This window comes from Peromyscus eremicus, chromosome 18, assembly GCF_949786415.1.
Source record: "Peromyscus eremicus chromosome 18, PerEre_H2_v1, whole genome shotgun sequence".
NCBI classification, from domain to species: Eukaryota; Metazoa; Chordata; class Mammalia; order Rodentia; family Cricetidae; genus Peromyscus; species Peromyscus eremicus.
The window spans coordinates 38,004,585-38,030,959 of record NC_081434.1 but is presented as its reverse complement, the minus strand read 5'-3'; the positions used below and the strand labels follow the sequence as shown (position 1 = coordinate 38,030,959).

General features: G+C 41.9%; 2 protein-coding genes across 2 annotated transcripts in view; one reads left to right on the top strand and one right to left on the bottom strand.

Annotated features, from left to right (window-relative positions):
• Slc5a8 (solute carrier family 5 member 8) overlaps positions 1–4,263 on the top strand; it is a 53,211-nt gene extending 48,948 nt beyond the window's left edge. Inside the window, exons 14-15 of the mRNA XM_059245643.1 lie at positions 2,420–2,499; positions 2,894–4,263. Coding sequence (XP_059101626.1) covers positions 2,420–2,499; positions 2,894–3,019 — 206 coding nt within the window. The 3' untranslated portion in view covers positions 3,020–4,263. The remainder of the gene's footprint in view (positions 1–2,419; positions 2,500–2,893) is intronic.
• Positions 4,264–21,875: 17,612 nt separating this feature from the next.
• Positions 21,876–26,375, bottom strand: part of Ano4 (anoctamin 4) — a 235,532-nt gene continuing 231,032 nt past the window's right edge. Inside the window, exons 26-27 of the mRNA XM_059245810.1 lie at positions 24,401–24,506; positions 21,876–22,067 (exon numbers count right to left, since the gene is read on the bottom strand). Coding sequence (XP_059101793.1) covers positions 21,876–22,067; positions 24,401–24,506 — 298 coding nt within the window. The remainder of the gene's footprint in view (positions 22,068–24,400; positions 24,507–26,375) is intronic.

The window sequence follows — 26,375 nt, the reverse complement described above, 5'->3', positions numbered from 1 at the left end:
CTCATCCTTCTGGAAACTTCTATTAGTCAAATGTTTGCCTCTAAGGACGTTTCCTTTAATTTTCTTGTCTTTTATTTCCTGCTTTCCATCTCTGTCTTTTAGGTCTAATCTATGAATATTTTTTCCCAATTACTTTTCCAACAATTCCCAAAGAAGCATTTGAGCCAGTTTAAGAACGGTCCATAGGGGAGGAGGGTGGGTAGATGCTCGAAATGTCCAGGTGAGAGATCCTAGTGGCTGGGATTGGGGGTTGGTGGAAGTGCTGGGATCCTAATCCATGACCCTCCCATACTCCCTCTCATATGTATATCCATAGGAGGCATGTCAGGGGAAGACTGCATTGCCTTCTTTATCAGTTATTCAGCTATCCCACCATACAAAGTTAGAAGTAGCCTCCATAGAATCTGGCTGGCACTGTTGATTTTTGGCATCCAGGTAACACTGCTTTCAATCTTACCAACTTTGGGTTGGTAACAATAACGTTTGCATCACTTTCCAAAAGGATTGGGTTTTTTCTCATGAAATATTCACTTAGTTGCCTTATTAATCTGTTTGGAGAAGTACAATTTATTTTCACAAATTAGCCAGTTGTTCATATCTGAAATACATCTATACTGTCTCTGTGTATTTCTGTCATTGGCTTTTATCACCCACTCCTGCTTTCTCTCCCTTTTAAAGAAACTGGGGAGCTCCAGGAGTCCAATTGGCAAGAAAGAGGAGGGTTTGTATGAGCAAGAATTGTTGAGACCAAGATTGGAAAAAGCACAGGGACAAATAGCCAAATGAATGGAAACCCATGAACTATGAACCAATAGCTGAGGAGCCCCCAACTGAATCAGGCCCTCTGGATAAGTGAGACAGCTGATTAGCTTGAACTGTTTGGGAGGCATCCAGGCAGTGGTACCAGGACCTGTCCTCAGTGCATGAGCTGGCAGTTTGAAACCTGGGGCTTATGCAGGGACACTTTGCTCAGCCTGGGAGGAGGGGACTGGACCTGCCTGGACTGAATCTACCAGGTTGAACTCAATCCCCAGGGGAGTCTTGGCCCTGGAGGAGATGGGAATGGGGGGTGGGCTGGGGGGAAGGCGGGAGGGGGGAGGGGGGAGGACAAGGGAATCCGTGGCTGATATGTAAAATTAAATTAAATTATAAAATAATAAAAAAAAGAAACTGAGGGATCAGAGAGCTCCTGCTGGCATTTTTTTTTTTTTAACTTCTTCGATTTTGTTAAGTGCATGGAGTTATGTCCAGGAGGGCAGATATCTAGTCACAAAATACTTTTTACTTCATTGGTTTTACTAGTGAGCCATTCTTCCCTCACAGCAGCAGTGAGAACCTTGAAAAGAAAATCTAGAAACACACACTTCTGATGTTCTTCACAACAAACTGTGGTGTATTAGAGGTTTATAAGAATCCAGACGGACAGACTTGATTGGCATGCGGCTTCATTTGAGTCTTTGCACTGAGTGTCTGTTTTTGTCAGTAAAATAGGGTGGGTGCAGGGGCAGTTCTCACACTTGAGCAGATAGAGAAATCACCTTGGAAACTTGGCAAAATCAGGAGTTCAGTGGCCCCTCAGTTCCAATTTGGTCAGTCCATGCTGAAGTGCAGGGATCTCTGTTCTAAGCACATCTCTCAAAGATTTAGATAGTGGTGGTTTGAGGACCACACATGTGGTTCCCAAGAGCATCTTAGTTGGTCCACCAAGAAAAAAAATGAAAAGAAAAATGAAAGAGAGACAGACAGACAGACAGAAAACAAGCAACGCCAAATCAAAGGATAGTTTCTTCAATAAAACCTTAGAGAAGAGGATTTGTAAAAACACCAGTGAGCATGAGGTTGCTTAACTCATTTGACAGGTCGTAATTTCTCCACTCACATAACTATTCATAGTTACAAAAGTCAGGGAAAGTAGGTTCACTGGCAGGGGCAGATGGGCATGGGGCAGAGGGACAGAGAGACAGGGACAGAGGGGCAGGGGAAGGGGTGGGGGGTAGGGAAACAGAGACAGGCAAAGGGGCAGAGGGATGGGGGCAGAAGCGGAGGGGCAGACAGTTTACCACTTTATGGGCAGGTCATGTGGGTAGCTTTTTCTATCATTATCGGGATAGTCAACTCTTTGTCCAGGTGGCACCAGATGAAACAGTTGGGTTAGGATTGAGAGCTATTATCTCTCTGCATCTATTTATCTATGTAGATATCACAAAATTCATATTTATCAGCTAGACACTTGTAGGATCTGAGATCTAGGGACAGGGAGTGGTGTCTGGATCAGGACTACTTTAAGTTTTTTTGGTGTGGTTTTTTTGCTTTTTTTTTTTTTTCATTTTATGTGTGTATAAAGCTGAATGTTCATAAGCCAAAAGCCTGTGTAATGGGAGATCTGTATAACAATGTAAATAATGTATTTGTTTTTCAGGAGGAAGAAAACAGAATTTAGACCCCCGATTCTTACTATCCAAACAGGACTTTTTATCCAATTTTGATGCTCTTAAGAAAGTAAGTTAGGTTTGGTTATCTTAAATTAGGGAAAAGTGGGTTTTTGATCCCCAGAATAGAAGACTAGTCAGTCCCCAGCCCTTTTCTTGAACAGACACACAGATGGGATATTTCTGTATCTATAGGTGTACAGTTAATAGATAAGAACTATTTGAGAGAATATATGGACGTTCATAGCCAAAGTGTCTAATGTACAGCGTTCTATCTTCCGCTGGTTTATATTGCTTGGCTATCACTCTAATGTACACTGTTCTATCTCCCACTGGTTAATATTGCTTGGCTATCACTCTGTCAGTAGATCTAGAGAAATGAAAATGTAGTAACAACTCTTCGTCATTGAACAAATGAAGTTTCTTTTTAAAAAAAATTTCCATGTAACTTTTTTTTTTTTCAGAAGAATCATGTTTTAAGCTATAAATTGCATCCTCTGGAAGATGGTGGAACTGATAACCCCGCCTTCAACCACATTGAACCGAACTCCACAGATCACAGTGGCAAGATCAATGGGACACGCTTGTGAAGCAGTCCAGAGCTAGAGACTACTATGTCATGCCTGTCTTTTTTTTTAAAAATATGTTTTAGGATAATTGGATCAGATCATTTTCTCAAACCCTATCATAGGTGTTTTGGAAGATTTATTTTTGTTAAAGCTAAGTCTCAACTTGGTTTACTTTCTACACTAATTTATTGATGCTACACTAGAGTTAAGAGTTTCAATATCAGCATATTTCAGTAGAGCTACAGTTGTGAATGTTATGACCACATACATGTCTGAAAGGCAAATATAGACATACACATATGATACTTGATCAAAGGCATATTCTTACACTTGGACGTTATTGAAAATATTTTCCATGCCTTTAGTACTAGTATATAAATTCTGGGATATTTAACTAGAATCATAAATCCTGGAAAGAGATTTCTTGCCTCCCCCTACATATTCTGTTTCTAGGCAGCAGTGAAATGAGGAGGAATAGAACATATCTGTGATCTTTACTTCCGGATCAGCCCATGGTGTAACTTTGCTACTGATTCTGCCTCTGGAATGGAGTAAACAAAAGGATCCCGCCTAGGACACAATAGGGACGCAAGGATCAAGATCTTCTATAATACATTCTTGTGCCTATTTTAATTCCCGCGAGATCCCTGGCTATTGGCCAGTTACCTTGCCAATCATAGACTGTAGACTGTTTACTATAGATTATAGACCACTGGCTGTAGACTACAGACTATAGACTATAGTTCTTGTCATCATTCTTAGTTTTTGTCCCAACAATCTTGCTTTTGTTGGGCACATTGTCCAGGCTTAACTGTTCCAGTTTCCTGGGCTTATATATGTCTTGAGACAACCAATATGAATCATGTCACCTCTGTTCCTCACCCACCAGGTCCCAGCCTATAAATTATATATGCCCACTCACCTGATATTGACTAATGCATACTTCATAAAGATTTGGTGACTCAAAAACACTGTATATTTAAAAATGGCAAAGTCCCATGGGGTCAGATAATTGTTTTTAGTGCTGTTAAGTTGAACTACTAATTCATATATTTAAAGAGCTAAATTTCATAGGTAAATACCACTTTTCTTTTCACCTGTTCCAGACTTATTACATGAATGTTTTGTTCTATCTTCTAAGATTTCAAGCAGTAGTCTCAACGTTCTTAGCCATTTATTTGGCTGTGTTCATAGCTACAACTTGCATTATGGAATTTCATCAATAACTTATTTTTCTATAATACCACATTAGATATTGTTTAAAAGATTAAGAAAGTTTTCACATTTTTAAAAGAGAAATATTGACATTTTAAAAATAATTTATAATTTTATACATACTTCTTGGTCTGTCATATTTAGATAGTCATGCTTTGTACATTTAAAGGTTGTTCACTGACATTGAAAACTAAAATATTAAAAAATACTAGCATTTATCTGAAGCAAAGAGATTTATATACCATTTAAATCAACTATGTATTCATGTATTTCTTATATGTATATAGACATATTTTTGATCACCATATTTGTAAACAAAAATCAAGTTTTGTGACTCTTTCTTGCAGTATTTAATGAGCAAGGTCATATAATCTTATATGTAGACTTTCATAACTATGATTTGAGGTACAGTTATTTATCAAATGATTCTGAATGAATATGTATTCAGGTTCGGCAATGAGACTCAGGTTCCTTGAATAACTTTTTCTTTGATTTGATTGCCCAGAGATTGTGCAATGTGTTCTTCTTGAGAAATGATATTCCAGATGGTTTTGTCAACTTCCTGTAGAACAAAGCAGATCTCTGTGGCATTTGGAAATACCAGTGTTTTTGCTTTTGCAAACACACAGGAGTGTGGGATGGAAGTCTTAAAGTAAAATGAGGGTGTTGTTACCTAAATAGTGCTTGTTTAAAATGCTTTTAAAGTTTGAGGCAAATCAAATACGGGTGAGATGTCAGAATATTATAACATAATGTAAATCATCTTTTCTAAGTTTTGTTGAATCACAGACACTTTAAAGGAAGAAAAAAACATGCGAGTTGTCAGTCAGTATCTTTTGCTGCTGACAAATACATGTTTGAATTTGCCCTCAGTTCCATTTAAGGATGTTATAAACATTAGACTTCCTACGTCACAGAAATAGTGTGAGTGTGAAGGAGTAGAGCTTTGACAGAACAGGACTTTTATCAATTCAAATAATTTGAGGCAAAAGCAGTTTGCTAGTTTATTTTCTTTTTTGAACTAAGAAGAATTTGTACTAACATGATGTAGAGAAAAGACTTTCTCTAAAAATATGTGTGCCACAGGAATAAGACACATTTGAGGATCAGTGGGATGATTCCAACAGAAAGAATATAAACCTTAAATAAAGACATAGCTCAGTCCTATTCATTCCATATAGAGATGAAAACCCTAGAGGTAAGATGTAAAACAGCACAGATTCGTGTTTACCAATACGATAAATTGTTTGCACGGTCCTTTTTTTTTTTTTTTCTTCTCTCTTGAGATTAATAGTTACTAGCATGGGCCATCGTGCACCTTTGGCGACATGTGGAGGAATTTAAGTGGTCACAATGAGGGGAGAATGGCAGTCACATAGGGAGTTAAATTGGGGAACACTGCTTAAAGTCCCATGGGATCTGGCAGCTTTCCTTCCCCAACCAAAAAAAAAAAAAAAAAAAAAAAACCAGTCCGCTGAAGATACTAATAGTGTGTGTAGTTTGGGAAACCATGGACTCTAATGCTGATGCTTTTTAGATGTCAACAACCTAATGTTTCTATCTGAAAATACCATTAGCTTGCAGAACATTGTGATGCTGAGTAATGTCAAGACATTTTCACAATTAGGGGGTACTTAGTCCAGTCTTAGGCCAGTTCAGCTCCTCCACATGGTTTCTAATCTGGCAACACATTAGGATGATATGAAATACATGGCTGTTAAGATCTCCTAATATCATTTCATTGATGACAAGCACGGGGAATGTAATTCGTTTCATTAAGTGAGCATATGATGTAGACTCATGGGTCAGAATGGAGGTTGAGGCAGAGTGAACAATCCTGAATTTATTCCTACAGGAAATTCTGAGTCTCGCCATAGAGTCTTGACAAAGAGTAAACTGAGGAGCAGGGTTTGTGGTTCAGTGGGAAAGCTCTTACTGAGCATGCGCAAGACCTAGGCTTCCTTCGTATGCCACTGAAAACCGAGTCAACCGAGTGTATGACCATTTAGTTTCTTAAAAATGCCTTTAATGCATTTAGAGTTAACTTTTGTACCATTGTTTGTGAGGTTCTGGGGAAAGTTGAATATTTCTACATAAAATATGGTTACAAATCTAATTTTTTCAAATAACTGATTAAAATTTCCATAAAAAATCTTTGTGGTTGTCTGCCCTTGGAACAAGTGTCTGACTGAATAAAACCAATGTTACCTCCTACCTTTATGCAAAGCAATTCCTACCCTATTCACTACACAAAGGACTCTCTCAAACTAAATGCTGGATATAAATCATAAAACTGAAAGCAGATGAGCTTGTACAATTTTGTCATCGAGGACCATTTTATATTTTAATTAATTAACATACTCGAAGGCAGAAATGCTATGGTTTACATGTTGGCTGATTGTACTTCAAACAGCCATGATTGAAAGCTTGGTCCATGGGGTGGTGCACTCAGGAGACACTTGAGTCCCTTGGAAGTGGAATCTAGAGCAGGTCTTCAGGTCATAGGCAGTAATGCCCTCAAAGGTGATTGTTGAATGCCACTCATCATCTCTCCTCAGTATCTGATCACTTGCTTCTCCTGTGTTCCGGTCATGATGAGCTAGCTTCATCAGAGGCAGGATCCTGCACAGGGCCACTTCAGCTATGCCGTGAGCTCTGAGATCTGTGAGCTCAACCAACCTTTCCTTTTTTTAAAGATTAGTTGACTTAGGTATTTAATTGTAGTAATATGAAGTTCACTAACACGAAAGGGTACAAAACAGAGTGGACTAGAGATATGATTCACTCGAAGAACCCTTGTCTAGTATGCAAATGATTTGTTCCTACATACCAATAAACATAAATGAACAACAACAACAAAAGGACCAACTTTTCTGTATCAACTTCAATTTTTAGTTGGTGAAATTTAAAAATTAGTGTGAATAATTGTTGGTAACAGCAGGATGTCAGACTAGTATCAGAAACACCAAATCTGCAAATTTTCATCTTCTTGAAAAGAGTTTTAAAGTTAAGATTTTTTATCTCAAAGCTATAATTTGTAGGATACAAAGTTAAGTGGTCAGTCAAGCTAAAGAAAGGTTTAGGTACAAAAGATGACTGTGGTTATACCCAACTACCCAACTTGGAAAACTGTTCTGCAAGCAGATGCCAAGTTTCCTGTTTCAAGAACCTCTTCTTTGGCCACTTCTGGTCATTCCCTGTCCAGTCACTGGGTGAGCAAAATTCCAATGTTCCTGACAGGGGAATTCCATGTGACTTTTCACTCTGAAGGTTAGATTAAATCTTTTTGATTTAAATTCATCAAACCAAAGACTATTTTGAAAAGTTCCAATTTTTATCATTCACAAGCACTTATTTCCTCATTTTGGAATGGCCTGTTTTCCCTTTTATCTTTGTCTTGGGTGAACTCACCCAAAAGAGCACAGAGGATCGGTTGATGGCATTTGCTCAGGATGTTCCCATCCACTTCCGCATGGGCAGATTGCAGATTCCTCTTCCACTTTCTTCTGCTCCCTTTTCGTTCTGACCCACATGGGCCACTTCACATTCTGTCCTAGAGCTTCGGCCAGTGCCAGTGTCGCCTGGAGGAGCTGGTCTGCACTCCCAGTTTCTGATTAGGTAGCACTGGCACAGAGCCTGGGATTTTATGTGTCTCGTAATTTCCTGAGGGTGATGGTGCCTCTGGTCTACAAATCATATACTGAAGATGCTGGTTCTGATTCACAGTGACCTCTTTGGGAACTCAATCTGACGACTCTTGACTCACAAGTTGCTATGTCCTCATTGTCTGTCTACCAAGGCTCATACCCCTCAGTGAGAGGAGCTTCTCTAGAGAGCCGTCACTTTTCCTGCCCATGTTACACTGAGCTCCCATGATGTGTTACACATACAACCCACTCCTCTTGTACAGGCATGCCACCCTTTGCAATATCTTGAATCTTTGAAACAAACACTTGCTCGGTTGTTAGGACCTAGTAGCGTGTGTATCATTTCCCGCTCTTCCATTTCCCTGGGTGGTTTTATTTTGTACTTAACCTCCACCGTTAGCAGTCATGATATGCTTGACACATGTAGAACACACTCGGCTATCTTTCAGTGGCACACTCTCTCCATTTCTGATGTTTTGTTCATGTGAGGGGGTCATCCATCTCAGATACCTTCCTGACTTCTCTCTGACCCTTTACTCCTTAACGGCCCACAGACACAAGGAACGACTATGGAGGGCAGTCAGTTTGAGTGACGGATTAGTCCTAGGACTGAGCGACAAGCACAGGACTTTCTCCATTTGGAGGGCACTGCTTGACAGATGTAGATCCCACCGCCCTGTGCACAGCATCTTTCTGATCTCCGTTACTTCAGTCTAGCCTCACTGGCTCTTTATCCCTCAAACCTGGAAAAGCACACCCTGTCTCAAGGTTGTTGCCTGGGTGAACACCCCATAATAGTCATGTGGCTCAGTCCCTGAATTATTACAGGTTCTGTTCAAACTCCACCCACCAGGTGAAGTATTCTCTGGTCTCTATGTAAAATTGTAAGTCCCCTCCCAACACTTTGTATCCACTTCCTCACTTTTGCTTTCCTTAGTCACTATATTAGTCTGCTTTCTGTTTCTGTAACAAATACCCAAGCCCAATAAGAGGTATATTTTGGTGCACAGATTTCAGTCCATGTTTTGGGCCTGTGTCAAGGAAGCCCATGGTCAATCCAGCTGTCCTCATGATGGAGAGGAAGCATGTGCATGTGTGTGTGTGTGTGTGTGTGTGTGCATATGTGTATGTGTGTGCATGTGTGTGCATGCATGCGTGTGTATATGTGCATATGTGTGTGTGTGTGTAATGTGTGTGTGTGTGTATGTGTGCGCATGCATCTGCTTGTTTCTGACAATACTGTCTTCAAGAGCACATTGCTTGGTAGGAGCCACTGTGCCGTACAGATGGTAGAAACCATGAGGAAAATAACTGCATTCCTGTCATTTATGAAAGCCACTGTGATTGACTGTGCCCCCAGGTTCAGCAGGCAGGCTTCCTAGAGCCTTGGTTCTGTTCTCCTTGCATTACAACACCCTGTACCACATTGTGGTATTCTCAGTGGGTTTGCTGCAGAGTCACTACCAGCCAAGTCTTGCTTGATTGGCAACAACCAGCTGAGCCAGAGAAGAGGAATGTCTACCAGGTCCCAGAATAGGTAAGGATTTCCCACTCCTAGATTAGTCCAAACTTAGACACCAAGTTCCTTCTCAAGATAAATCCTGGTTAAAACACCGTGAAGATTTGCTGGGAGATCAAGCGGATTTCTTTTCCAAAGCAGTTTCATGCTTCTTACATATTTAGAGTGTAACCCTGAAAAGCTCCCAATACTTTCAAACATCCAGGCTTGCTGGGATCTGCACTGATAGCTTGCTAGCCTTTTCTTTCTCTTTTGTTTCTGTACTCTCTCAGGAGAATCCCGTGAGCGCTGGGCCTCATTCAGCCACCTTGTTAACCCATTGAAGACCAGACTGTTGATTTCTGAACTCAGTATTAGCATCTTTACTGTATTCCTTCCAGGGTTTCACACACCTGATCCCATGAGCTCTCGTGAAGACAAATTGTTCTTTGAGGAGCTGCTCCACTTGGCACCCCCGAGGGCAGACAATCACTGGGAGGCCTTAGCTGCCATCTTGCTCCGCCCTACATTTTCATAAGGAGTCCACTTTCTATTAAACGGCTCCAGTTCTTTTTAATGGTAAGCTGAAGATGAAGCTTTTATGCACAGCCTTTGGGGGCTACTCCAGATCCAAGTGATAGCATTTCATTATATGTTAAAAACAGTGATTCAAGAGGGAAACATTTTTGAGGATTTTATTTAGTAGTCCCTTCAACAGCTGAAACAGTGTTAAGACCATAGCTACATGCATTGTAGACCAGAGAGGATTTGGTGGGGAGCATGTTATATGATTTAGTGGTAAATTGATTCTGCTATTTATAAAAACATCTGGCTTTTTTAAATAAAAGATTTATTTATTATTATGTATACAGTGTTCTACCTCCATGTATCCCTACACACCAGAAAAGGGCACCAGATCTCATTATAGATGGTTGTGAGCCACCATGTGGTTGCTGAGAATTTAACTCAGGACCTCTGGAAGAGCAGCCAGTGCTTTTTTTTTTTTTTTTTTTTTTTTTTTTTTGGTTTTTCGAGACAGGGTTTCTCTGTGTAGCTTTGCGCCTTTCCTGGAACTCACTTGGTAGCCCAGGCCGGCCTCGAACTCACAGAGATCCGCCTGGCTCTGCCTCCCAAGTGCTGGGATTAAAGGCGTGCGTCACCACCGCCCGGCCGCAGCCAGTGCTCTTAACCTCTGATCCATCTCTCCAGCCCAACATGTGGGGTTTTAGTATCATCCTATTAACACACGTGTAAAATCCTAAGATTCAGTAGTAGTTAAACTCCTGATGCTATGTAGTTTGTTTTGTTCTTTTGAGACAGGGTTTCTCTGTGTAGCCCTGACTGACCTGGAACTCACTCTGTAGACCAGATTAGTCTTGAACTTAGAAATCTTTCTTCGTCTGTCTCTCAGTGCTGGGTTAAAGGCATGCACCATTATGCCTGGCTGAAGATTATGTTTTTGCATGCTGAGAAGAGCTGTTCATTGAATCCCACCAAGAACTTCTAATAACACCCCCCTTACACACCATGAGATTAATGGGACATCTAGAAACAAGATATGGTATAATCCCAGCACTCAGCAGGCAGAGATGGGAGAATCCAGAGTTCAAGGCCATCCTCAGCTACACAGTGAGTTCAAGACTATCTTAGGCTACATGAGACCCTGTCTCAAGAAGCAACAAACAAACAAACAAGAAGCTTAGAAAGTGTTTAATGAGTGCATGCACGCGCGCGCGCGCACACACACACACACACACACACGCACACACAAATATGAAGGTTTCCACTTTTAGTCAACAAAAATTTCTGCAGTTTCAAAGACTTAACCCCTTTGATAGTGATTTGAAAAACTTTATGCTTGAAATCACTCTGTTCCTGAATGACCTAAACAATTGAGATTTTAATGATGAGTATAATGTTAAAATAGGACATGTCTTTTGCTATTACCAACTAAACATTTGATAGAGGGCTAATGTCCAAAATATATAAAGAACTCAAGAAACTAGACATTAAAACCACAAATAATCCAATTAAAAATGGAATACATATCTTGAACCGGGCGGTGGTGGCGCACGCCTTTAATCCCAGCACTTGGGAGGCAGAGGCAGGCGGATCTCTGTGAGTTCAAGGCCAGCCTGGTCTACAAAGCGAGTTCCAGGAAAGGTGCAAAGCTACACAGAGAAACCCTGTCTCGAAAAACCAAAAAAAAAAAAAAATGGAATACATATCTAAGCAGAGAATTCTCAGCAGAGTAATCTCAAATGGCAGAGAAACACTTAAAGATATGTTCAACATTCTAGCCATCAGGGAAATGCAAATCAAAATGTCTCTGAGATTTCATTTTACATCTCTCAGATTGGCTAAGATCAAAAACACAAGTAGTGACAGATCGTACTGGAGAGGAGGTGGAATAAGGGGAACACTCCTCCATTGCTGGTGGGAGTGCAAACTTGTATAACCATTATGGAAATCAATATGGTGTTTCCTCAGAAAGATGGGGATTGATTTACCTCAAGTCTCAGCCATACCACTGTTGGGCATATACCTAAAGGATGCTTCATTCTACCACAGGAACACTTGCTCAGTCATGTTCACTGTTGCTCTATTCATAATAGCCAGAAATTGTAAACAACCTAGATGTTCCTCAACAGAAGAATGGATAAAGAAAATGTGGTACATTTATACAATGGAGTATTTCTCAGTTCTTTTTTAAAAATGACATCATGAAATTTGTAGGCAAATAGATGGAACTAAAAAAACATCCTGAGTGAAGTAATCCAAATCCAGAAAGAGAAATATGGCATGTATTCATTTATATCTGTATATTAGCAAATAAATAAATGATAACCAAGCCACAATCCATAGACCCAGAGAAGTTAGGCATAGAAGCAAAGACTAATGGGATGCATGGATATCCCTGGGAAGGGAAAATAGAATAGATTTTATGGGTGGACTGGAGCTGGCAGAGGAGGAGTGGAGTGGGGGAGGGTTGATGCAGAAGAACCAGGTGGGAAGGGGGAGGGGAGATGAGACTGAGGGAGGGAATGGGTGGGGGGAGAGACATCCAGAACTGAAGAGCATTTGAAGGGCGGCATGGGAACCTACCCCAGTGCAGACTTCCTATGGAAGCGATCCTAATGAGGTCTCCAAAGAATGAGAGGGATGGAACCCCTTCTGGTCATCTCTTGTCACCAAGCGAAGGGTCCTGTGCTGGAACTGAGCTTCATTCATTTGAATTGTTGGCCAAAAGGGTCCTACGGAAATCCCCAAACAACCTAGGCTGCCAGACAATAGGTTGCTCTCCACAAAGGGACAGCATGGTCCCATTGCTGGAGATAACACCTACACAACTCACTAAACAAGGAGAGGTCAAGCCGGTGTCTATATAGAATCTTCATCCCATGTTCTAGTGTCTATGAAACAGATAGATACTCTGCAGGCTGTCAAAAGTAGTGTATACCAACTCAATCACAAAACCTTTGATTTGTAGCCTGTCCTGCCTGCAAAGTATGAGAGGGCAATGGTAGCACAAAGCTTGTGGGAGTAACCAACCGATGTCTGACTTGACTTAAGGCTAACTCCATGAGATGGAATTGATACCTGACACAGCTTGGGTGACCAAGAACCAGAGTCTAGACAGCGCAGAGACCTAGGGTAAAACCAAATACTACTGGTCCTTAAAAAAAAGTAAGAATAAAATGACTCATAATGATATTCTGCTATACTCATAGATCAGTACCTTATTCAGCCTCCTACTGCAGATGAGAACAAATGCAGAGACCCACAGCAAGACATTACACACACACACACACACACACACACACACACACACACACACACACACCCCTTGGAACACACAGCTCTAAACAAGATGTTTCCTTCAACTCCCTCCCCTCAGAGCTCAAGGAAACCCACAGAAGGGGAGGTAGAAGGAATGGGGGAAGACAGAGGGAGTGAAGAGCACCATGAAAACAGGCCCTCTACTAAAAAAACTGAGCAAATCTCATATGAACTCATAGAAACTGAAGCAGCATGCACAGGGCCTGCATGGGTCTGCACCAGGTCCTAGGCATATATACAATAGCTTTCAGTTTAGTACTTTCATGGAACTCCTGAGTGTATAAATGAGTGGGTCTCTGATTCTTATGCCTTTTTTAGGGCCCTTTTATTTATTTATTTTTTTTGTTGGCTCGGCTTGTCTAATTTTGATCTGGTGGTTTTCATTTTATCTTACTCTATTTTATTTTGTTATGTTTTGGGGTTATCTCTTAGAAGCCTGTTCTTTTCTAATGAGAGACAGAAAAGGAGTGATCTGGGTGAGAGAGGAGGTAGAAGAACTGGAAGGAGTAGAAGGAAACTTTATTCAGAGTATGTTGTATGAGAAAAGAACTATGCTTAATGAAAAGGAAAAAAGAAATGACATTTCTTTTTCTATTGAATTTATTTATTTATTTGTTTACTTATTTGGTGTGTGTGCAAACACAAGTCTGCCACATCCATGTGTGGAAGTCAGAAGATACCTTTCAGGACTTGATCCTTCTCTTCTACCGTGTGCATCCTGGGAATCAAACTCAGGTCATCAGCTTGGCAGCGCATGCCTTTACCTGCCGAGAAATCTTGCTGATCCAAAGCAGGATGCTTCTAATACTGCAGTCCTTCAAAGACCCATAAGACTGAATTAGCAAGCTCTCAGATGATTGCATATTTTCTTATGCCTTGTTTCCAAAATCATGACTGAAGGGAAAGCTCATCAGAAACACAAGCTAATACCTAATACTTTTCTGGTAATATTACGTTTTTGCATATTTTCATCCAATAACTAAAAAAATTTTCCAAATTATTATTTTTACTATATAAAGATTTGAGGTACAGTGTGATGATTAGATACACATATACAGTATATAATAATCAAAGTTTAAAAGTTATTGTTTCATTATCTTTAAACACTAAAAATCTTGATGAACATTGTGCATATTTGTGAATTACAATATGATAGTTTATAATAAGAAACTGATAATTTATGGAATATGAGGAGATGAGCTTGAAGCCTGTTAACACAGAATAACAGCAAAGTGATGGTTTTTACCCTGATTTGATTAGCACGTTTTTATATGTACTGAAATCCCATAGTGTCCTGCATCAATATGAGCAGCCATCATTTTATTTTATCCAAACTCTGTCAGAAATGCACTTCTGTAACCTGCTTCCTGTTCTTACCCACATACCTAAAACATTTAAAGATATTCACATGTTCCTCGCACCCAAAATAGGGACAATGGATAAGTGCAAGCGATAGGCACTGTAAGTGTTACAGCTCTGAAGGGAAAGATTATTCCCACAGAAGTGTTACAGCTCTGCTTCAGTGGGGGAAGAATTACAGCTTGGATGGAAATGCATCCTGACAGTCAGGAGCCAAGGAATACCACAAAATCATACTGCATAACAAATCTCACACAAGAGCTCCTTGGGAGGGAAAAGCCCAAGAGGGTGGCTGCCTCTGCTTGCGTGAGAAGCAGCAGAGAACTGAGCAGAAGGCAGGCTTTATATAGGGTTTCTTGGGAGTGGGGAGATTTCCAGGGTGGCCTGGGATTGGTGGGACTTTTGTGGTCTGATCTTGGGGCAAGCTTAGGGATTGGTGGGATTCTGTGGTCAGACTTTGGGGCAAGCTCAGGGATTGGTGGGATTCTGTTTCTTGGCCCTGGTCTTGGGCTTGGGGTCAAGTCAGGGTCAGTGTGCTTTTTCCCTGGCCCTTTTTACCCTATGGACATGATACTAATCACTGTGGTCCCCAAGATAAGTGGAAAGGAATGGTTTACTTGATACATACCAGTAACATGGCTGCTGAAGGCATTTGGAATAGAGGAGCAGAATCACACATGCAGAAAAGTCTGCTAGCCACAGTTGCCCTTGCCTCAAGTTTATCACAGGTAGAAAATTTTGTTTAATAAATGTGTGCTTATTTTTCTAGACTAGTACCTTGATTGGTCCTATACCTATATCTGAATGTCAAGGCCCTGCAATGAAAAGGAGGAACTCACTATTCCTTCCCTGCACTGGGGAGTCAGAGAGGAGATAAAAATGTATCAAGATCCAGGACTGACTGGGCCATGGTGTGTGGGTGGAGCTTTGGCACAGTGGCCATCAGCTGCCAGGCTGAGTCTGTGCATGCTATATGTTTGGAGCACCTCTTTGTATTTCATCTCTTGAGGATGTCTTTGGAAATGTCTGTCCCCAAGTCTGACATGAAATTTTCTTCAGATGTTTTACCCAATAATAGAAAAGGAAATCTTTTAGCTTCTTGTCTTTGAGGGAATCATAGAGCGATTCCCTTCATTTAGGATCCACAAGGGTTAGTAGTTCACTACCTGGCACATCTGTCCAGAGTGAGTTCTAAACAGTTTAAAAAACAGTTGAAGATCTAGCCCGCCCAAAATCTCCATGACCAACTATTCTATCTGAGCCTAGGAGAATCAGGATCCAAGGCAACACACCGTTTGATGGATGTGATCATGGGGCACTCTCACCTCTCCCAGCTGGCATGTCCAGTTGACACACACACATGAACACATACTCAGAAGCAACTGTGGAAGGCGGTGGCTGCAGTTTCTCCAAATGTTCACCTGCTGAAAGTCTGTTCCTTAGTGTGTTGGTTCTGTTGCCTGGATGCCTGGCAACTAGTTGTAAGTGTTACAGCTCTGCTCCTGAGGGGGACGGCTTCCCCATGCAAGCGTTACAGTTCTGCAGGGAGAGGCTTCTCCATACAAGTGTTACAGCTCTGCTCCTGAGGGGGAAGGCTTCCCCATACAAGCGTTACAGCTCTGAAGGTGAATGCATCCTGGTAGTCAGGAACTAACACCACAAGTTACACTGCACAACAAACCTTACACAAGAGATTTTTTTGGGAAAAACACAAGAGGGTGGCTGCCTCTGTCTGCTTGGGTGGGAGGCAGCAGAAAACTGAGCAGAAGGCAGGTTTATATAGGGTTTCTTGGGGGTGGAGTTTTCAAGGGAAGCCTGAGATTGGCAGGATTATGTGGCCTAATCTTGGGGCAAGCTAGGGATTGGTGGGGTTTTGTGGCCTGATCTCGGGCTTTTTTTTCCCCCATGGGGCGGGGCCTGGCCTCTCCCATCTTGAGCTGGGAATAGTTACAGCCTTTAGAGAAGTCTGGGGCATGGGGCCCAGCTGTCGAGCTCATTAGGGACAAGACTTAGCTATTGGAGTTCCTCCCCTCAAGTGGTCAGGCCTGGCAGCCAGAGTAGTCTAGGGGTGGAGGCCTCCAGGGGTGTGGCTTACAAGAAGTCTCCGAGAGAGAGGCAGAGAAAGCTGCCTGCGTTGGTATGAACAGCCAACACTAATGCAGAATATTATGTCTGTCAATGGTAAAGCTTAATGTAATTCTTGTGGGACACTAGGGACTTGTGCTACTGAAAATAAGTGAGCCCAACCCCCGAATTTCTATGGCATCCTGTCTTGCCAGGCTATCTGTCCTTCTCCATAGCTGCTTCGCTTTTTTTTTTTTTTTTTTGAGCTGAGGACCGAACCCAGGGCCTTGTGCTTGCTAGGCAAGCGCTCTACCACTGAGCTAAATCCCCAACCCTGCTGCTTCGCTTTTTGCTGTTCTATCATTCTGTTGCAAATGGTGGCTTCCTCACCAGTGGCCAAACACTTGGGGCCACCCAAGCTTGAGATTTCAACCTTTAAAAACTGTGATCTAAATAAATCTCTCTTCTTTTATTTTTTATTTATTTTATTTTATTTTATTTTATTTTAAATTTTTATTTTGCAATACAATTCAGTTCTACATATCAGCCACAGATTCCCTTGTTCTCCCCCCTCCCGCCCCCCTCACCTTCCCCCCAGCCCGCCCCCCATTCCAATCTCCTCCAGGGCAAAGCCTTCCCCACAGACTGAGATCAACCTGGTGGACTCAGTCCAGGTAGGTCCAGTCCCCTCCTCCCAGGCTGAGCCAAGCGATCCTGCATAGGCCCCAGGTTTCAAACAGCCGACTCATGCAATGAGCACAGGACCCGGTGCCACTGCCTGGATGCCTCCCAAACAGATCAGGCCTATCAACTGTCTCACCCATTCAGAGGGCCTGATCCAGTTGGTGACCCCTCAGCCATTGGATCATATTTCATGTGTTTCCGTTTGTTTGGCTATTTGTCTCTGTGCTTAATCCGACCTTGGTCTCAACAATTCTCGCTCATATAAACCCTCCTCATTCTCGCTAATTGGACTCCCAGAGATCCACCTGGGGCCTAGTCATGATCTCTGCATCCAGATCCCTCAGTAGTTGGATGAGGTTTCTAGCACGACAATTAGGGTGTTTGGCCATCCCATCACCAGAGTAGGTCAGTTCGGACTGTCTCTCGACCATTGCCAGCAGTCTGTTGTGGGGGTATCTTTGTGGATTTCTGTGGGCCTCTCTAGCACTTTGTTTCTTCCTATTCTCATGTGGTCTTCATTTACCATGGTCTCCTATTCCTTCAGTATTGTTTGTAATAGCCAGAACATGGAAACAACCTAGATGCCCTTCAACTGAAGAATGGATAAACAAAATGTGGTACATATACACAATGGAATACTACTCAGCAGAGAAAAACAATGACATCATGAGGTTTGCAGACAAATGGATGGATCTAGAAAAAATCATCCTGAGTGAGGTATCCCAGACTCAGAAAGACAAACATGGTATGTACTCACTCGTAACAGGATACTAGATGTGGAACAAGGATGACTGGACTGCTACTCACATCACCAGGCAGGCTACCTGGAAAACAGGACCCCAAGAAAGACACAGGGATCGCCCAATGACAGAGAAATGGAATGAGATCTACATGAACAGCCTGGACATGAGTGGGGGTAGTGAAGGGCGAGGGTCGAGGGAAAGAGAGCTTGGGTGAGTGGGAGATCCCAGCTAAATCTCTCTTCTTTATAAAGTATCCAGTCTTAAGTATTTTTATTATGGAAGTATGGACTAGTACAATGTGAGCACAAAGATTTGACTATTGTGATCATTACATGCTAATAATATGATTATAAAAAATGTTACACACCGCAAATATGCACGGTGTAAACAAATTTAAAAGATTCTGCATCTCTGGAAGAAGAGTAATTAAAATATCTTTCTCCCCCTGTCTGGTCAGCTCCCCAGACAGATGGCTCTTCTTCAGAATTAGTGCAATAGTTTAGCAGGCAGGGACATAGAAGCATTCTCAGTATTGATGATTAAATTTTCTGTTTCCCCTACACTGCGCCAGTGGCATTTTCAAACTCTTCATATTGATTTTTAAGCAATTTGCTCTGTACCCCAAGAAGACAGTATGGAAGCAAGGTGGGAAAGACGGGCAAGGAAGAAAAACACAACTGGAGTAATTTGCAAGTAGCATGTAGGAGTAAGAAAGCTTGCATTAAAAACTGCACTGTGCGATCCCTTTTATTCCAGAAGGAGAAAATACAACAGAAGTTCAGAAGAGCCAGCTGAAAAATAGTCCATGTGCATAAATTTATTTTAAATTTTATTGTATCACATTATACAAGCATTAAACATGGCTTCATGTTGGTGACTGTTTAAATGTGAAAATTCATCATTCATGTCAGTATTTTTGGCTATTTACAAGTAAGGAATTCCTATGTACTTTATATACCTCTGCATTTGTATGTACATATGTAGGAATACATGACTATACATATGTACACACAGAAATACATCTATGGCCATACATATAGCTATAGATATGTCATATAGAATCATCTCCTCAGAAAGATCTGAACTTAAAAAAAAAAAGAAAGAAAAAGTTGTAAACAGGGTCTTGTCTGTGTCATTTGGTGACGTAGAATTAGGACATGATGACATTCTAGGAATGTGTCCAGGTGTCCAAATATCCTTTTTTTTTTTTTTTTAGCCCAGTGTCTGTAAAATTCACATAGGGTAGAATGCAAAAAAGGTAGCAAACAGGCTGGAAAACAGGCCCAGTATACAAGTTCCCCCTTGGTTTTTAAAAACTTGAGAATGTTAACTGCCCATAACGTGCATGCTTGCTTGGTCAAGAATGGTCTATGGATAGATAGCAATTGTGTGCCGGACTGCAGCATAGTTTCACGACAGCGGGACTCCACCTCTGTCCTCCCCTGACTGCCGCCCTGTCTGCGGCTGCATGGCGGGGTCTTGCAGCATGCACTGCGGGTGCATCGCTAGTCATTCACTTGAATGTGCTTCTGCACTGCTCGGAGACGTAAACAAAATTCAGGTCTTTTGCCTGGAAATCAACGGTCACCTGGAAAGAGAAAAGGCATCAGGATTTTACACACTTAGGCCATCTCTACGTCATGGTGCACAATAGCTTGAGGACTCACTGTGTGTCAAAGGCATCCCAGGAACTTGGAACCCCAAATGGAGCAAGGGAAAGATAAACATTATGTCTGCTTTATGGCAATCTGAAGTAACAGGGATCCTGCTGACTCTTGCGGGAATAAAGACAGACAAAAACCATGCTTTCAAATAAAAAGGAGAAGTCGGCAGAAAGCAGCATGTGGTGAAGGCAGAAGGAATTCCCCAGGATGGGTCACCTGCCTTGCAGCCCAGCCTGGCCTCTAAGGACAATGACCTGTGCCTTGGCCTATGGCCACTGGAGCTACCAGGAGCAATTCTCTATGGAGATGTCTCCTTCCCACCCCATCCAAAGCCCCTGGATACACTCAGCCTTTCTTCTCCAAAGAAGTCTCAGGGAGGTGATCAGAATGAACCAGGGGTTACGAGGGAAGAACATATGTCAACATCCCAAAAAGCTAAAAGCAGAACATCTTATTCCTTAAGGTTCCATTTGCTTCCCCTTCTTTACTTTCACACACACAGAAAGTAAAAGTCCATCTGCCACACCACACACAGAAAGTAAAAGACAGACATGAAATCCAGCAGGCTACACCATGGTGCTTAAAAGTAACACACACACTGGAGACTCTACGGTGTGTTAGTGCTTGGGAAATGCCACCCATGTACTGCCTTATTTGAGCTGCATATTAACTCAGTTCAATAGGTAGACTTCCACAAGTTCAGTAATTTTACCACAGTCACAGCCAAAGAGTAGATATTAGAAGTGGCAGAACAGGCTGGGCGGTGGTGGTGCACGCCTTTAATCCCAGCACTCGGGAGGCAGAGGCAGGCGGATCTCTGTGAGTTCAAGGCCAGCCTGGTCTCCAAAGCGAGTTCCAGGAAAGGCTCAAAGCTACACAGAGAAACCCTGTCTCAAAAAAAAAACAAAAAACAAAAAAAAAACCCACCAAAAACAACAACAACAAAAGAAGTGGCAGAATTATTTCATTTTTACATGAAGCCTGAGTCAACCCTGCACCTGAATACAGGGCGGGCGTTCAGGTGTTTACTCCTGTGGGATTTAGGTCTATCTTATTTCTGCCAAGTTCAGCCTTTTATCAAAGCCATAATAACCCATGGGACTGTCAACATGCAGCAAGGGTGGTACAACTTTGCCATTAACGATATGCATCTCTGCAGATATCTGTTACAATTTAGCCAACAGGGAATTCCTTTCCTCTGGATCTCAGTTTTCTTTTGAGGGCAGAATTTTAAAAAAAAAAATTCAAAGTTTTTTCTCAAATAAAGAAGAAAACATTGAAGAACACAAAAAACAAAGATCCCCCCCATAATATTAGTCTCATGGAATATGAGAACAGAGGCTCCTCTAGACAATTTATTACAGAGGAAACACAGGCTCAGGGAAGTCAGGTTGTCTAAGGTTATGTAGCTAGTCACTGACTTATAGAAAGTTTCAGAACTTTTTGATAGGATGTGTAGGGATTTTGTTGAGTTTCCATACAATGTATACAGCTTCAGCCTATTCCACTTTTATTATCGAATGTATACTTCTTAGGTGCCACGTGCCTACCCCTAGCTAACTGGAAGAATTAATACCACAATGAACTCACTACTGTGCTGAGATAGCCTGATGACAGCTTTTGAGGAACACAAATTAATAATACAAATTGGTGTATCTCTTAGCAGTTAGCGCCAATAACCATGGTCATGACCAGAGGAGTTTAGGAGTTAAGTCTCAATGGGCTGAGAGGTCTGGGAAACCTTCTTAGAAGGCATGGTGTGGCACAAAAAGACATCTGGAAAATGTGAGTGGTTGATGGAGAGAAGTCCATGATGGGACAGTGGAGATGCTGACTTCGACCAGAAAGAAGGGACACATTAACTCTGAGGATTGAATGAAAATAGCCCGGCTGGAGCAGAAGGGAGAGGAAGGTTTATTGTACCTGGCAAAACTTATAAAACCCTGACTCCAGTCCAGAACCTGGCAGGGAAGGAGAAGCTAGCCTGCCCACGTGGGAGGAAGGATCAAGTGGAATGGTTACAGAAATAAGCTGGTTTGGGGAGCATCTATTTTGACCCTTGTTAGTGAAAACTCTACATTTTGTTTCTGGGTTGTTCCAAGCAGCCGATCCTCACCTGACCTGAGTGTGGCTTCCCCCAGGGCACACTGGTCACCTACCTGGTCATGGCCACTCGTTGTGGTGTGCTTTTCCATTCTTCTTCCTCTCTTTCCGTTCTTTCTGGAGGCGCTCCAGCTCAGCCTCATACATCATCTCCTGGATCAGGTACTTCTCTCTCCTCATTCGGTCCCTTAGATCTTTCGGGAGGTCCGGTATCAGATAGGAAATGAGGTGCTTTATACAAAACACGAGGTGCTAAAAACAGAACAAGAGAACACAGCAGAATCAGAAGGAGCAGTTGGGACGTGGAGCCTCGCCTCTGGGACACACGCGAGTGGGGTGAGGCTGGGGGAGGCACGCACTGAAAGGACCGAGGTCAGGTGAGAAATGAACTTGGTTTGTTGACACCATCTAGAGAGGAGGACCAGGGGGTGAGGGAGAAGATGAGGAGAGATGTTCAACGGAGAATAGGAAAACAGAAACCCCAGAAGCGAGTCCTGGCTCAGCAGCTTTCATGGCTTAGGAGCCGACTGTCCACCTGAGTGTAGGGCATTTAACTCTTCTGGGCCTCAACTCACTCCCCTGTCAAATGATGCTGTGAAAAACAGAGTTAGTTCGAAAATTCTGTGTAGATGGCTACTTAATTTTCTTTACAAACATTGCCAGTGAGAGTCACCCATGGGCCTAGGGAAATGGTCATTTCAGGAAGAAATGTTCTCTTTTTTTTGGGAAAGTGCCATACCTTCTCTACCTGAAATGCAAATGGTTGGAATTCTAGAGTCGTGGTCATCTTTGTCTGTCTATATCCTGGTGACCCGTGAACTCTACCAGATGACAGTGTGAATAAGGGTCCCTATAATTCTAAGCTACTTAATAACAATAAAGCTGTGCTGAAGGATAGCAATAAGGTTCTTCAGTTTTCAAAAACAAACTCACTGTCACATAGATGGCACAAAATTCCTGCCAAATCAAGAGGCTTTTCTGCATACTTCTAGTGTTTTAAATAATATACAAAAAGGATATGGAAAGTTCTAAATGAATAGCCATTTAGTAGTTTAATATCACCCCTTATGTATGTATGTATGTATGTATGTATGTATTTTAATGTATGGTGTGTGTGTGTGTATGCAGATGTGTTTGCTATTATGTATGCATGCAGAGGCTAGTGGTCAGTGTCGGGAGTCTTCCTCTACCATATTTCACCTTAGTTTTTGTTGACAGGGTCTCTCACCGAAACTGGAGCTGTTTGTGCTAGAGTGATTGATCAGCGAGCCCCTGGAATCCACCTGTTCACTTCTCCCCAGGCTGGGATTACAGGTGTGTGCCACCTCGCCTAGCTTGTACATTGGTGCTGGGCATCCAAATGCAGACTCTCATGCTTGCACATAGGCGTTTTACCTGCTGGGCCATCTCCATGGCACCCTTTCTTCCTTAGTTTGAAAAAAAAATGAGGACCATGTTAGGCTAAGCATATCTATGTCTTATTTATTTATAGACAGCGTCTCACTGGCCCAGAAATCTCTATGTAGACCAGGCTGACCTAGAACTCAGAGATCTTCCTGCCTCTGCCTCCTGAGTGTTGGGATTAAAGGTGTGCACCACCACACACAGAAAACATCTTCTTTAAGGTGGGACTGAGGGTAGTAAGATGGCTCACTGAGTAAAGATGCTCTCCACCAAGCCTGACAAACTGAACTCCATCCCCCAGATCCACATGGTGGGATGAAAGAACTGACTGCCACAACAGGTTGCCCCCTGGCCTCCACACACTCACATTGGCATTGGCATACACACGCGCACGTGCACACGCAGACAAACAAACACAGCAATGATGTTTAAAAAGAGGGACTGAGCCATCCATTAGTTAATTTCCAGAGGAGAAGAACTTCGTATCATCTTCCCTTGGCTTTCTGGAGTGAGAGGGCAAAGCGATGGTAGAACTGTCTCAACGTATGAAGAAACTTCCAGTCCAAACAAAGGCATCTGTGATATGCATGAATGTGGCTCCAATACATGTGATGAGAGATGGAATTGATATGGAGTCACAGAAATAGACAATTTCCTAAAAGCCTGAAAGAAAATAGCTGATGTATTTTTATTGAAACACAATACAAACAATTTCCAGGAAGATTGTACTTTCTAAGTCTATTTTGACTCTTCAGTAATCAGTGCTTAAGTAATGAAGTGGTGACGTACACAGAGGCAACAGGTGTGGTATCAAGTTCAATGTCTTTCAGACAGTCTGTGAGCCCCTGTACCATCCTGGAAGGCTTGTGAAAAGGACATCATGAACAGGATGCCTCAGTACCTCTGCAGGTGGGGATGGGAAAACTGCATTTCTCTTAAAGGTTAGAATATTAAATGTAGGACCTATGATTCCTGATTCGTTACTGAGAGACTCTGAAACTTTTCTTGGAAAATTCAAACATTCCAATTAAGGGAAAAGATGAAAAAGAGGCCACAGTATACGGCCATGCTACTTTAGAAAGTCGGTCTTTGTGCTGAAAGTCTCTGCCACGTATTTACTTATTACTCCAAGTGACTTCATTGCGCCAAAGGAAATAAAGGAACTGTTTGAGAAAACTCACCTCAAACACAATGATAAAAGCCAGCCGGGCTGCTAGGACATGCCAGAACTGCAGTGTGTAGCCATAGGGTGCCAGTGAATGAGGAGGGTCCCGGTAGTCCCGATATCTATAAACACAGGAGGGGGTTACATTCCAACTCTTATTCTTCAGGTCCCCAGATCTCTTCCATTTTCACTATGTAGTCTTCATACATGGGAATAAATTTTGAAAACAAACAAACAAAAACTTTCTCCATGCTAGATGTCTGTTGCTTTGTTTGTCCAGCATCTCTTCGTTTGGTAAAAGGATAACTCTTCTAGCTGGGAGGTGGTGCCACAGGCCTTTAATCCCAGCACTTGGGAGGCAGAGGCAGGCAGGCAGGCAGGTAGGTCTCTGTGAGTTCGAGGCCAGCCTGGTCTACAGAACAAATACCAGGACAGCTAGGACTACACAGAGAAACCCTGTCTTGAACCACCTCTCTCCCCAAAAAAGAATATAACTCTTCTCTGGGTAATTACCCATGGAGTTGGGTAGGATTTACCTCTTCCTCAACCTCAGCTCAAAAATTTTGTGACTCATCACCAGGATGTCCATTAGAACTATTATTAAATGAATTATCGCTAAGTGCGCAGTCCACAGAACTTCCAGGACCTACCACAAATTATATGGGGTGGCAGGGAGGGAAGGAGGGAGGGAGAGAGGGAGAGAACATGCTAGAGAATGAAAATAGAACAAAATGGAGCAGCAGAGATAATAGTCTGCTGACTGTGACCAATTCTTAGCCCTCAGTTATTATTGAAAAAGACTTAGTATGGCTTCTTGATGCTCCCAGTTGCTGAAAACAATACATTTCTGTTTGTGCCTGTCAATTTACATGGGATTTCTGCTGCTTGCCATTAACAAGTCTTTCCTCCTACAACCTCAGTCTCTAACATTTGAATTGACATTGGGCTGCACATGTGTTTGTTGAACACCTATTTGGGGTCAGGCATTGTCCTGGGAACTTTAATTTACACAAGTACATGTCATTGTTACCATTACCATCACTACTGCCACTGTTGAAAAGTGACTCCAATGTCATAAAGTTTTCATGCATTTTGAACTCAGTCTTCTTTTTGTTACAGAACTTTAGAATAATCTGGATGTAATGTTGTTTGAACATTTCTGATGCACAGATGCACAGAATTACCTTGTCTGAATAAAAGTTGTGATTTCTCAAGTTTTTGTAAAAGATGGAGTCTAACGTCTGACCTTGGGATCAGTACTAATTTATAGATGATCCAGAATAAGTTGCTATAAAGATTATGCTTGAAATATATCAAGGACCTGAAACAGTATTTGTGGTCACAATTATCACCGTCACAATCATCATATTGATTATTATTAGTGCCTTTGGGTGTGTAGTGATGATACACCATGAAGTTTTTATCACTAGAGTGATACTTATAATGAATAATTTGTGCTGAAATTGAGTGAATGCCTTGATGCCTCCAAATTGCTGGTTCTCTCTGTGGTGATAGGGATTAGGCAGAGCACTTAAATTTCCACTGTCTAATACGTGGTTATTCATCTGACCCTAGATGGTCCAAGAATTGTGCACTGAATTCCAGGAAGAAGAACTTTGTTCAGGACTAAATTTTGCACAGATTATCCTAAACTTCATTTACTTTTCCTGAGCTACCTAATAGCCAGGGATCAAGTAATTTCTCTGCTCATTTTCAGGCACTAGTATTTCAGAAATACTCCAGGAGATATTCTAGAAGAAAAACACAAATACCTTTTATTATCCTTATGGCTATCAGGCAAAACTATATTTATAAAAGGCTAGACTTAAAATTCTTTGCAGCATCATTTTTTTTGACTTCTTAAACTTTGTTTTTTCACATCAGTATCCACAACAGAATTTGCAGAATTATTTTCTGGGTATCAGTTGTCCATACCAATAAAATTAGTTCCTGTCTGTTTCACACTAGTCTAAACCTCCAGATTCTCTTTT